General features: G+C 47.1%; 1 protein-coding gene across 4 annotated transcripts in view; it reads left to right on the forward strand.

The window, feature by feature from the left end:
- The window catches only part of DENND1B (DENN domain containing 1B), a 383,468-nt gene that overhangs the window by 201,176 nt on the left and 169,573 nt on the right, over positions 1–12,719 (forward strand). For all 4 annotated transcript variants that reach the window (XM_082265591.1, XM_082265593.1, XM_082265592.1 and 1 more), the window contains one exon: positions 6,718–6,828. In XM_082265591.1, the coding sequence (XP_082121717.1) occupies positions 6,718–6,828 (111 nt within the window). The remainder of the gene's footprint in view (positions 1–6,717; positions 6,829–12,719) is intronic.

A 12,719-nucleotide genomic window follows, 5' to 3' on the forward strand; every position in this document is an offset into this window, starting at 1 on the left:
CCTGAAGTCTAGTGGGGGTCCCAGGGCAGAGGATTCAGCGGAAACCCCTGGGGTCTCCCCTGCTATCCCCACTCTGTAAGGGTCCTGGGATAGTGTGTCCTGCCCTGGTCTGGAGGGGTCCCAGTGTAGGAGACCCCTAGGTACATGCCCCACTGTTTGCAGTGTGGGTATAGTGCAGGGGGGGTCCCAGTGCAGAGACCAGTGCAGAGTGTGCAGCGGAGTCTCCCCTAACGTGTGTCCTACCTTCAGGAGGGGGTCCCCTTGCAGAGGATGCAGCATGCTGTAGCTGATGGCGTCCATTTTCCCTCCGTTTGACTGGTCTTCAGTTGGCGACTATGTTAGGGTAGCCCGATGATGTCACGGGGGTCATTTTTTCTTAGTCTGGCTGGTCTCCGGTTGGCGGACATGTTTGTGTAGCCCGAAGTCACGGGGCTGTTTTCCCCTAGTCCGGATGGTCTCTGGTTGGCGGCCATGTTTGTGTAGCCCGATGATGTCACAGGGGCCATTTTCCCTTAGTCTGGCTGGTCTCCAGCTGGTGGTCGTGTATGTAGCCCGATGAGGTCACGGGGCCATTTTCCCTTAGTTTGGGAGATGCTGAAGACGACCGAAGCCAAAGCTCCTCCTCTTCCTCCTCCATTTCCTCTTCCTGTGCTTGGGACATAATGAACAGGGATGGCGTTCATGGTGATGCTGGATCTGAATGCTCGGCGCTCCTCCGATTTGGTAGAGTGAGTCCTTAGGGGGTCCCTATTATCTCTCTCTCTCTCTCTCTGCTGATAGGTACCCTGAGCCTTGGGGGGGATCCTTTAGTGGTGCCAAAAGATTGTTTTTGTACTGCAAGGTCTTCCTTTCCCTATGGAGCATCAGGGTCACATCTCGCCCACTGACCCCCTCATGAAGGTGGCAGGTCCCTCGGAACCCCAGCTTCCCATGGTTGCACTGATGGTGGTCCTGCAGTCCTTAGTGCCCCGGGTGGAAGTGGCGTGTGGGCAAAGGCCCAGGAGGAAGCGCCCCCCGCCTTTCCCTGCTCAGTCTGTCTCTACTGATTCTGAGCCTGATGCCGCCATGGACGCGGCCCATCCAGGGGGGCTTAATATCACACCCCCAGGTCTATCCGATAGTGAGGAGGATTCCTACATGGTCACAGCAGCTAATTAAAGACACACTTATCAATGCAGTGTGTGAGACTTTAAAAATGGAAGATGTGGCTGATGCAGCCACGGACGTGGCTATGTTGTTTGGTACTCATAAGTCACCTCACACTCCAAAGGTGTTTTCTTATGTGCCTTATTTTGACAGGTATTCCTGTAAGCAATGGGAACAACCAAAATTACCCTTTGTGGTCCCCAAACGTTTTTCTGTACATTACCCTTTTGAGGAGTCACTTTTAAAATAGTTGACTAGTCCACCAGTGGTGGGCCCTCCTGTTTCTAGGTTGAGCAAAGCTACCATGATCCCAGTAGAGGTATCCCCGTCCTTTAACCACTTTACGACTGCTCACTGTGCTGCTACAGCGGCACAGTGGCAGCCCTGGGCTATGTCCCTGGACTCCTAGCTGTCTCGGCGGCACGCGCACGCCGCTGGAGGCTCGCTCCCGCTGTGTTTAGACAAAGCGGAAGTCGGGCTGGAGGAGGAGAGGCGGTGATCACCGCCTCTCTTCCCCGATCATTGGGGAAAGTGTTAGAAAATCAGCCTGCTTGTGTAACAAAGCAGGCGGATCTTCTCTGTGATAGACAGGGAGAGATCACAGGATTCAGCATAGCTGAACCTGCGATCTCTGTCACAGAACCCTCCTCCCGCCACACATGTCAGTAAGCATGAGGCATACATTTAACCCCTTGATCACCAGCAGTGTTAACCCTTTCCCTTCCAGTGTCATTATTACAGTAACAGTGCATATTTTTAGCACTGATTACTGTAGTAATGTCACTGGTTCCCCCAAAAGTGTCAAAAATGTCAGTTTGGGAGACCGATCTGTCCGCCACAATGTCGCAGTCCAGTCGCAGATTGCCGCCATTACTAGTAAAAAAAAAAAAAAATGACATCTTTCCCGTAGTTAGTAAACGCGATAACTTTTGCGCAAACCAATCAAAATACGCTTATTGCGATTTTTTTTTTTTTTTTTACCAAAAATATGTAGCAGAAAACAAATTGGCCTAAAATGTAAAAAAATTTTGATTTTTATAAATTTTTTTGTTTTTTTGTTTTTGGGAATGTTATCTATCAGAATGTGAAAAATATTGTTTTTTTTTTTTTTTCCAAAATTGTCGCTCTTTTTTTCAAAAATTAAAAATTGCACAGGTGATCAAATACCACCAAGAGAAAGCTTTATTTGTGGGGGAAAAAAAGGACATAAATTTAATTTGGGTACAATGTCGCATGACCGCGCAATTGTCCGTTAAATTAACGCAGTGCCGTATCGCAAAATATTGCCTGGTCAGGAAGGGGATAAAATCTTCCGGTCTTAAAGTGGATAAAAATATGCACTTTGAGAATTTTTTTGTCAAAGACATGTAGCTAAATACATTTTGGCTTAAATATATGACAAAAATTGAATATATTGGATATTTTTTTAACAGTCAAAGTAGAAAATGTAAATTTTTCGCAAAATTTTTGCTCTTTTTTTTTTTAATATCGCAAAAAAAAAAAAAAAAAACGCAGAGGTGATCAAATACCACCAAAAGAAAGCTCTGTTTGTGGGAAAAAAGGAAGTAAATTTTGTTTGGGTACAGCATTGCATGACCGCGCAATTGTCAGTTAAAGTCACGCAGTGTCAAGTTGAAAAAAGTGGCCTGGTCATTGAGCAGCCAAATCTTCCAGGGCTAAAGTGGTTAAGGACCTGGCTGACAGAAATTAGGAGGCTGTGGCATGCATCATGTTTACTATGGCTGGTTCGACATTGAGAACAGTCTTTGCCTCAGCCCTGGTGTCTCAGACCCTAACTAAATGGGCAAAGCTTTTGCGCCAGGGCCTGGGGGGTGAGCAGGTCCCCATTGCTTATGTTGATTTAGCGGACAAGTTGGTCCATGAGCTGCATTTTATTTTTGATGCAGCTTTGGATACAGCTCCTGTGCTGTCCAAACTTTCAGTTTCAGTGGTGGTGATTTGGCACATGCTGTGACTTAAGAATTGGTCCGCAGACCAAGCCTCTAAGAAAGCTCTCATTGATCTGCCCTTTCAAGGCGATCGCCTTTTTGAGGCTACCCTGGATGACATCATTAAGGGTATCGGGGGGGGGGGGGAATAGTACCTTCTTGCCATAGTCTAAGAAAGGGAAGAAGCCTCATCGCAGACGGGGGCCCTCCTTCTCAGCACATAAAAAATGGTTTTGTGCTTCTGGGACAGAGAATAAGGGAAATAGATCTTTCAGATCTTCCCCAGGAGGTTTCTAGCATCCTTGGTCTGGCAAGCCTGGAGCTAGCTTCTCCGGACCTGCAGACAAGACCCCTTCAGCATGAAGGTCTGCCCTCACACATTATTGGGGTGGGGTTCATCTTCGCTGGTTTCTGGCCTCTTGGACCTCCTTCATGAGCGTCAAGGGGATCCCCAAAATGATTAATTTGGGGGTACCCAGAAAGGGGGACAAAGCTTGTCCTTATCAGATTTTTTTAGGTTCTGAGTCTCCTTGTGCGGATATAATTCCTGCAAAGGTTCAGGTGATGTCTGAACTGTCCCCTCTATCCATGTCCAGGGAATTGATTTACCTAGGTCTGATTCTAATTCTGACCAGGGTTCAGAGACCAAATGCCTTTTAACTTCCTGTACTTTCCCCAGTGGCTGTGGAGTATCAACCTGATTCTGTCAGCTCTTCAAAGGGTACCATTTAAACCTAACAGGGATATTACTCCCAAGGTTGCATGCCTCAGTGCCAACGCTTCTGCCAGGTAAGTTTAAGAGTTGGCAGCATTGACCTGTAAATAACTCTTTTTTTTGTCCAACACAAGGACAAGGTTGTTTTGAGGCCCAGGGCGTTTCATCCCTAGGTTGTTTATTCCTTTCACCTTAACCAGGGCATTGTTCTGCCATCTTTGTCATGCTCCTAAACATCCTAAAGAGATTTCCCTCCATTGTCTGGATAGTGGTGTGCACTGTTCAAGTTTATTTCTCGAACACAGCTCATTTTCTAAAGTCCAACTCCGTTTGCTGCCCCCTGATTGCCCATGTAGGTCCCTGTAGGGGAGGACCTACTTCTCGTTCCACTGTCGCTAGGTGGATTCTATAGCACACCATTCAAGCTTATGACCGCAAGGGCAGAGTTCCCCGTTTTGTAGTCAAAGCACTCTCCTCTAGATTATGGACTTGTAGATTAATGGGTTTTTCAGTAACAGCCATCTGTTTCTTGGATTTTCAAGGCTGCCATCTGGTCTTCTGTTCATCTTTTTATTAATTTTTACTATATGGATGATCAGACCTCAGCTCTGGTCATAAGGTTTTTCAGGTGGCTCTGTTGGTTCTTTTGAACCACCTCTGTTAACCTGGTAATTTTCGTTGGGTCCATTGACCTTTCATTTACTTTGTCGCCCGCCACTCAGTTGGACTGCTTTTGGATGTCCCTGTGTACCTGAATACTCATCCTGTGCCTCCCAATGTGCGATTAAGAAAATAGGATTTTTGACCTACCATACTATCCTTTTTTTGGAGTATATTATGGAACATAGGTCCTTCCCCTCAGTTCACATAATCCAGTAGGGGTTATCCTGGCTGTCTATACAATGAGTAAAAATGTTAAAATGTTCGCTTTAACATATGGCACTGAAGAGCTAGAGCAGTGTTCTTCAACCCTTTTCCAGTCAAGGCGCCCTTTTTTAAAGTATTTTCAGTCTTGAGGCTCCCCAGTCTGACACTTGGTTCACATTACTGCATGTCGCAAAACATGTCGCAACAATTGCGTGTGTTCCTGACACGTAAACACGTTGCACTTTAGCAGATGTGGCGAAATCCTATTAATTCCTAATGGTACCCCCAATCATTGGCAAACACAGTGCCTTTTCAGTGCTGCATGGTTTTAACAAAGTGTTCAGGAGCTTCTTTCCCTTCATTTCTGTGGGTAGGGCAGCCCACCAAATTGAAAAGGCTGCCCTACATGCACCACACAGCCACACAGATGTGAACTAAGGGCTCATTCACATGTGAGACTGATGGTGGTAAAACTATTCAGTTCTGCCATTTTTACCACCCCCAAAGGCTCCACCTTTAGCCGCAGAAGTAGCAGCCAAGGGGTGTACACATGCTGTGGCCGTGGTTGGAAGGATCCCTCCAGGTGAATGGGGCTGCGCTGCAACTTCCCCGCGGCTATGTGGTTACAGCACAGTGATGCTGCATTTAGGGGGCTAAACAAGCATTAAGAAGGTGACAATATCGCCTCTTTACCGCCTGTCCAATGCCTCTGACAAGTGATCAGAGCATAGGTTGCTTTTCAAAGGAGCAGAGGTCTTTGCTGCTATTATGGACAAGCTTTAAAAAAAGCAGTTCTGATCGTACAGAAGTAAGGATCACAGGTAACATACATACAGGCACATGTATACACACATATAAACACAGACATATATATGCACATATACACACATAAACACTCACACAAAACCTTTTTTAAAATTTGCAATACTTTACCTTCACTGGCACTGCAGGTACTGCAGTGTAGGGGGAGGCAGAGAGCGCAGCACACATGCGGCAAAATACCGCCCTTTGCTTTTACTATACATTCACTGTCTGAACTCCCAAAGTGATGATTTTCAGTTCAGCTAAGGAATAGAAGTTGGGTCTTAAGTGAATGCCTTTCTCTACCAGGATGCTGCAGCATCCCTGATGACCTCAGGCGGTACCCCAGGGTGCCGCGACACCCCAGTTGAGAGAGGCTGAGCTAGAGAATGCTACATGGATGAATGTGTCACGGCAAGAGTGAAACACATATTTGCAAATGGATTGATGGCACCCTCACTCCTGGAAAGTACTAGCAGATTATTATTCATCATGCAGCCAAAACCATAAAGAACTATCAGCAGTGACAAACGCTGCCAATGTGGGATTACTTGCAGAGGCAGGAGGAAGTTTGCCATTCAATGTTTGCAGAGGATTTGTGACAAGTTCTCCAGCATGCTTGACGCAACCTACCACCCAAATACCTTCTGAAATTGCATGCATGTATACCTAGGAGAATTGCTAATGTGTTAAAGAAATTCAGGTATGCTTTTTTTTTTTTTTCCTCATAAAGTATTTACATTGCTCCACCTCTCCACCTTGTCCAATCAAAGAATGCGTTGCAATCCCGAGCTGAGCGGCCGACCTCCTGTGTTCACAATACATCAGGCCAGATGGTCAGCATGGGACCCTGAAGCGAAGATCACTGAAGTAGTGTTTTGATTCGTCAGTGACTTCCAACTTCTAGGGGCGTTGGCCATGTATGGTATATACATAGTTACATTGGTCCAAGCTGAACCAATGTAACTATGTTAAAATATACCATGTCTGGAATTCTTCCTAAAAAGCAAAAGCTGGTCTTTTTTTTTCCTATTTATAACACTTTTGTAGTTGCTTGTGTAATAAAACAAATCATTCAATTTTTTTAAAAGCATTTCTTATTTACAGAATTTTTTGTAACTTTTTTTTACTTTTGCACAGTACTGTGTATATAAGTGTGCGTGTAAACATTTATTTTTTCACACAGAATGTGTAACAATGTCACTGTAACTAAAGCTTGAATATGATTTCTTTATACAGAGGAACCTGACAGAGTATTTTGTAGCAGTTGATGTAAATAATATGCTTCAGATCTATGCCAGCATGCTGCACGAACGCAGAATAATATTCACCTCCAGGAAATTAAGTACGGTAAGCAGTGTTGTTTGATGCATTGTATATAATATGTACAGTGATGACTGAGATGGAAAGTTCACCCCTGTCTGTTGGATTTCATTGCTTCTACCAGCAGACCCATCCACAAGGAGAGTGTTTGGAGCTCTCTCCCAGCACAGGCACCAAATGCTTTTTTCCTGCTTCCAGCACGTGTATACTTAGACTTAGGCCCTATTCACACCTGTACATTTCAATTGCACATGTGCACATAGGTCAACATGCCTTTTGGTTCATTTTGCTGCAGAGTGCTTAAAGTGATACTAAGCGCACACTATAATTTTATTTAACCACTTCCCACCCAAGGACGTGCCTGTATGTCCTTGATTTGAGTGGTTACCTAGTGGCATCATCCCAGTACCGTTATTTTCAGCTGGCGATTCTCTGCAAATCAGAAGTAATCTGAGTGGCTAAATAGCCACTCAGTTACTTCTGCGGGTGGCGGAATGGGGGACCCACCCCCTCCATTTGCCACCTCCGGCTGCATGCCCCCGGCCTCCATGATGGGACCGGAGAGCCTGGGAAGCCGGCGGCGGCAAATGGAGGGGGTGGGTCCCCCATTCCGCCACCCGCAGAAGTAACTGAGTGGCTATTTATGGTTGGTTGGCGATGGTTGCCTGGGACAGAGAGAAACAGACATCGTTCCCCTCTCTCTGTAACCCTGGAAACCCTGAGCGACGAGTATTTGTCACGTCCAGTTCTGCCCCTTTGTTTACCTGGCCACCAGATAAGCAGCCAATCTAACCGATCTCGGTCTGATCGGCTGCATGGGGGGCCAGAGGAGATATTTCTAATAGACCCCAAATTTCTCCATAAAGAGAACCTGTCATGCCCCATGCTATCACAAGGGATGTTGTTCATCTCTAAGTTTGCACAAAAAAAAAAAAAATGTTTTTGTATAAAATAAATAAATAAATAAAAAATGTAAAGCGCCCCCGTCCCACCGTGCTTACGCGCAAATGAGAAGGCATAGGTTACTCCCGCACGCATATGTAAATGGTGATCGCACCACACATGTGAGGTATTGTCGCGAACATGAGAGCGAGAGGAATAATTCGAACACCAGACCTTCTGTGCCAGTCTAAACTAGTAACCTCTAAAGGTTTCTAAAGCGTCACCTATGGAGAATTTTAAGCACCATAGTTTGCCACTTTTCCACAGGCAGACGCGATTTTAAAGCGTGACATGTTAGATATCTATTTACTCAACGTAACATCATCTTTCACATTATACAAAAAAAATTGGGTTAACTTTACTGTTTTTTTTTTTTTTTTATTCATGAATGTGTTTTTTTTTTCCGACAAAAAAATAGCTTTTGAAAAACCGCTGTGCAAATACCGTGTGACATAAATTGCAACACACACCATTTTATTCTATTGGGGGTTCAAAGTAATTTTCTAGCAAAAAAAAGTAGATTTTTACATTTAGGTGCGAAGTGTCCAAATAGGCTTGGTATTAAAAAAGTACCTTTCTCTTTCATTCATTGACTGACACAGCTCCTGTAATTTTTTGACCATTTGGGTTATGCTGCCCCCTACAGGAGTAGGACATTAAGCAGAACAAAAACTCCTGACTACACCCATGGGCAGTCCCATGGTGTATACTCCTTCTTCCTGCTATAGTCACCAGTTTTTTTCTGCCTAGTCAGGAGCAAGGACCTAGTTCCTTCCTGGGATCATTGATCCTGGCAAAAAGTTTTAGGTAGAAATTTTTTTCCTACTGGATTTTTTCCGGTGAGATCTACAATCATCTGCCAGACTGGGCGACAGGCTTGATAATCTAGATCCAGTGGTCACTCCAGTCTGGTTAGCAAGCACACGCAGGCCTCAGCTCCATGCTGGGTGGGCCCTGACATAGCCCCACTGGACGGGGGCTGGCCCTGCGAGTTAAACATCTCACGAGGTCGCATACAACCTGGTCTCAGCCTGAGTCGCAGTGTTCCTACTGGCCGACATCCCCTCATTTCGATAGAGAGGAGGATCTGTCTGGAGCGGTGCCACCTGGTTCCTGGTATGGGGAGTAGCTGTCCCCTGTCTACCCCTGGAGGGTTTTGGGGTGGACGTGGGACACTTTTTGAGATGGTCGAACCCCCTCCTTCCCGCATGTACTCCCCCCTTGCCGCCAAGTTCCTCATCCTGCTCCCCCACCCCCCCCCCTCCACATATGCTGGGGATGTATTTTTTGGGGTGACCTGACCACTTTCCTGGGGTGGAGGCAGGGCGCTAACTGGCGATGGGGGGGGGGTGCGTGGCCAGTGACGGACGATCGACTGGCAGGGGGGATTAACCTGGTGGAGCCCCCTATCCTGCCTGGATCTGTTCTGAGTCCCTGGAATCCTCTGACAGTGAGGATGATACCTCACTCAAAAATGCGCTGGAAGATGCACTGATTGTATCTGTGCATGAGACCCTAAAAATGGAGGATGCAGCTGAAGCTTCAACGGAGGCGCAGGTACCCTTTGGCACTCACCAGACATCCAGAGCGGCAAAGGTGTTTAGTTTCCCCGCCTATTTTGACAGAATTGTCGCAAAACAGTGGGGATGACCAAAGCATCCCTGTGGGGTTCCTAAGCGTTTTACTAGGTGTTACCCCTATGAGGAGTCCTTCCTTAAGAAGTGGACTGTGCCACCAGTGGTGGACCCTCCAGTTTCCAGATTAAACAAGGCAACCATGATTCCAGTGGAAGAGTCCCCAGGCTTTTAAGGACCTGGTTGACCAGAAGGCCGAGTCGGAGGCTGTGGCTCGCTTTATGTATACCTTAGCTGGTTCGGCAATGAGGCCGGTATTTACCATTGCCCTAGTGTCGCAAACTCTTCCCGAGTGGGCTAAGCTCCTACGAAGAACAGCTCCCTCCTGCCTTTGCTGAGCTGGCGAACCAGCTTGCTTAGGGGCTGCAGTTTATCTGTAATGCCTCTTTGGACACGGCTCCCCTGATGGCTTACCTCTGTTTTGGCGGTGGTCTTTTGGTGTTTCTTTTGGCTCAAATGCTGGTCTGTGGACCAGACTTCTAAAAGGCCTTGACTGATCTTCCCTTTCAAGGAGATCGTCTGTTTGAGGCTATGTGGATGACCTCAATAAAGGTCTCACAAGGAGGAAGAGTACCTTTCTTCCGCAGGCTACTAAGGGCAAGGAACCTCATCTTGAGGTGGACCTTCTTTCTCGGCTCATGAGAAGTTTTTTCGTCCCTCAGGGTCGACTGAAGGGCTGGAAGCCTTTCAGGGCCTCCTCTGGTGGAGCCAAACGAACCTGGTCTGACAAGCCTCGAGCGGGCTTCTCCAGACCCGGGGACATGGCTCCTTCAGCATGAAGGTGCACCCTCACCCGCATCGGGGATGAGGGAACGTCTTTGCTGGTTTCCGGACCCGCGGACTTCCCTGGTGCAAGACAAGTGGGTCCATTAAGTAATTTGGTCCAGCTACAAGATCGAGTTTCGCTCTTGTCCCCCAGCAAGGTTTTTTCCTTCCAACCTGCGCCTGTCCCCAGACCGGTTACAGAGTCTGTATGGGGCAGTACAAGACCTGTTCCTTCAAGGGATGATTGTCCTGGTTCCGACTTCGGAATGTTTCAGGGTTTCTACTAAAACCTGTTCACAGTCCCCAGGAATGAAGGCAAAGTGCGTCCAATCCTGGACCTCAAGGCGCTAAACTGCTTTGTGCGGGTACAGAAGTTCAGCATGGAGTCCATTTGAACGGTGGTAGCATCCCTGCATCAGGGGGGTTTCCTCGCCTCTATAGATATCAAGGATGCCTATCTTCATGTTCCAATATGTGCTAGTCACCAGCGTTTTCTATGCTTTGCTGTGGGAGAGGAGCATTATCAGTTTGTTGCGTTACCCTTTGGTCTCGTTGGGTCTTCACAAAAGTGTTTTGGCTCCGGTGCTAGCTTTGCTACGCCAACGGGGGATAGCGGTACTGGGCTACTTGGACGATCTCCTTCTGCAAGCAGAGTCTCCCTCTGCTCTGGGGGAGAACCTGGAGATCACAAAATGAACTCTGCGGGAGTTCGGCTGGATTCTGAGTTTTCAGCTGTAGCCAGAGTGCTCCTTCCTCTAAGCAAACTCCAGAAATTGCAGGCTGCAATTTGTCTCCTGCTGAGCCTGATGGTATCTACCTTTTTGAGTTGGTTTCATTTGCACAGTACCATACGAGGTCCCTGCAAAGGGAGATTCTGACCATGTGGGACAAGACTCCACAGTCTCTGGACAATCAAATCTGGCTGAGTCGGGGTACAAAGGAGTCCCTGAGATGGTGGCTTTACTCTCCGGCGCTTCGGCTGGGCAGATCCTTCCTCACCTTGTATTGGACAGTGGTCACCACGGATGCCACCCTGTCCGGCTGGGGAGGCGTCCTCGGTAAGCATTCTGCTCGGGAATCTAGACACTGGAAGAGTCCAGACTACCGATTAATGCCCTTGAACTCCGAGCGATCAGACTGTGTCTGGATCATTGGACGGAACATCTTCAGGGTTGCTCAGTGCACATTCAATCGGACAATGCCATAGCAAGGGGGGGGCAAGAAGTGCCCTGGCGGCTCCCGAAGTAGCCGGCATTCTAAGGTGAGCAGGAGGGTTCATTCCAGCCCTCTCCGTCGTACATATTTGCGGGGTGGAAAACTGGCAGGCGGATTACCTCAGTCTGCAGGCGTTAGACCACGGGGAGTGGTCCCTTCATCCGGAGGTGTTTCATAAGCTGTGTCTCCGGTGGGGCACCACCGAGATGGGTCTGTTGGCATCTCAGCTCAACAGAAAGGTGCAGAGGTTTGTGGCTTGGTCAAGGGATCCTCTTGCAGATGCCACAGATGCGCTGGTGGCCCCGTGGGGTCAGTATTGTCTGATCAATGCCTTCCCTCCTCTCAAGCTCCTGCTCAGATGCCTATGCAGAAACGAGGCAGAAGGGATTTCAGTCATCCTAGTGGCACCGGACTGGCCTCGCCGGGCCTGGTACGCCGATTCAGTGCGGCTGGTGGCCGACTTTCCTTAGAAGCTTCCTAAGAAGGAGGATCTGCTGTCCCAGGGACCGATCTTCCATCCTGCTTTACAGTCGCTTGCTTTGACGGCTTGGCTGTTGAATGCCAGGTGCTGAAGGATAGAGGTTTGTCTGAGTCGTGATTCCTACATTGTTAAAAGCTAGGAAATTACTAATCTGGAAGACGTACATTGCGTGGTGTGAGTTTCTTGGTTCTCATCCTCGCTCCTTCTTAGTGGCTCGGATCTTAACCTTCCTTCAACGGGCAATTGAACAGAATGTGACCTTGAGTACCATCAAGGGCCAGGTATCGGTTTTGGCGTTCTTTGGCCACACACTCCCTGGTGCGTACCTTGGTGATTCACAAGGATAAGGTGGTGCTTTGCCCCTGTCCGTCATTCCTTCCTAGGGTGGTCTCTGACTTTCATTTGAATGAAGATATTGTGTTGCCTTCTCTGTGTCCTTGGCCTAAATATCCAAAGGAAATTGCCTTGCATGCCTTGGATGTGGTCTGGGCAATTTAGGTGTACCTGTCACTTATGTTGAACTCACTGAGTTCCTCTATAGCACACACTCCGATCCAACAAGTGACTGATCCAACTCAATACACACGATATACTGACGTCCAAAAGGATTGTACAGATGAGGTGTAACTGCAAAACAGGTTTTATATGCAATTTGTGCATTTTTAGTTAAAATAATATAATAATATAAGCCGGACGGATGATATAATAAATCCATTATAATAAATGTAATATATATTTTATTATGTTTTTAATATTTATTATGTATATTACAAATATATATTTGAATTTAAATCTTTATTATTTTGTTGAAATACCATGGTGTGTGTTGATTTTTACCAATCACGGGCTGTGTCACGCCCCTCCAGTCTTTGTCTTAGAAT

Source organism: Pelophylax lessonae, assembly GCF_965119305.1.
Source record: "Pelophylax lessonae genome assembly, chromosome: 8".
Taxonomy (NCBI): Eukaryota; Metazoa; Chordata; class Amphibia; order Anura; family Ranidae; genus Pelophylax; species Pelophylax lessonae.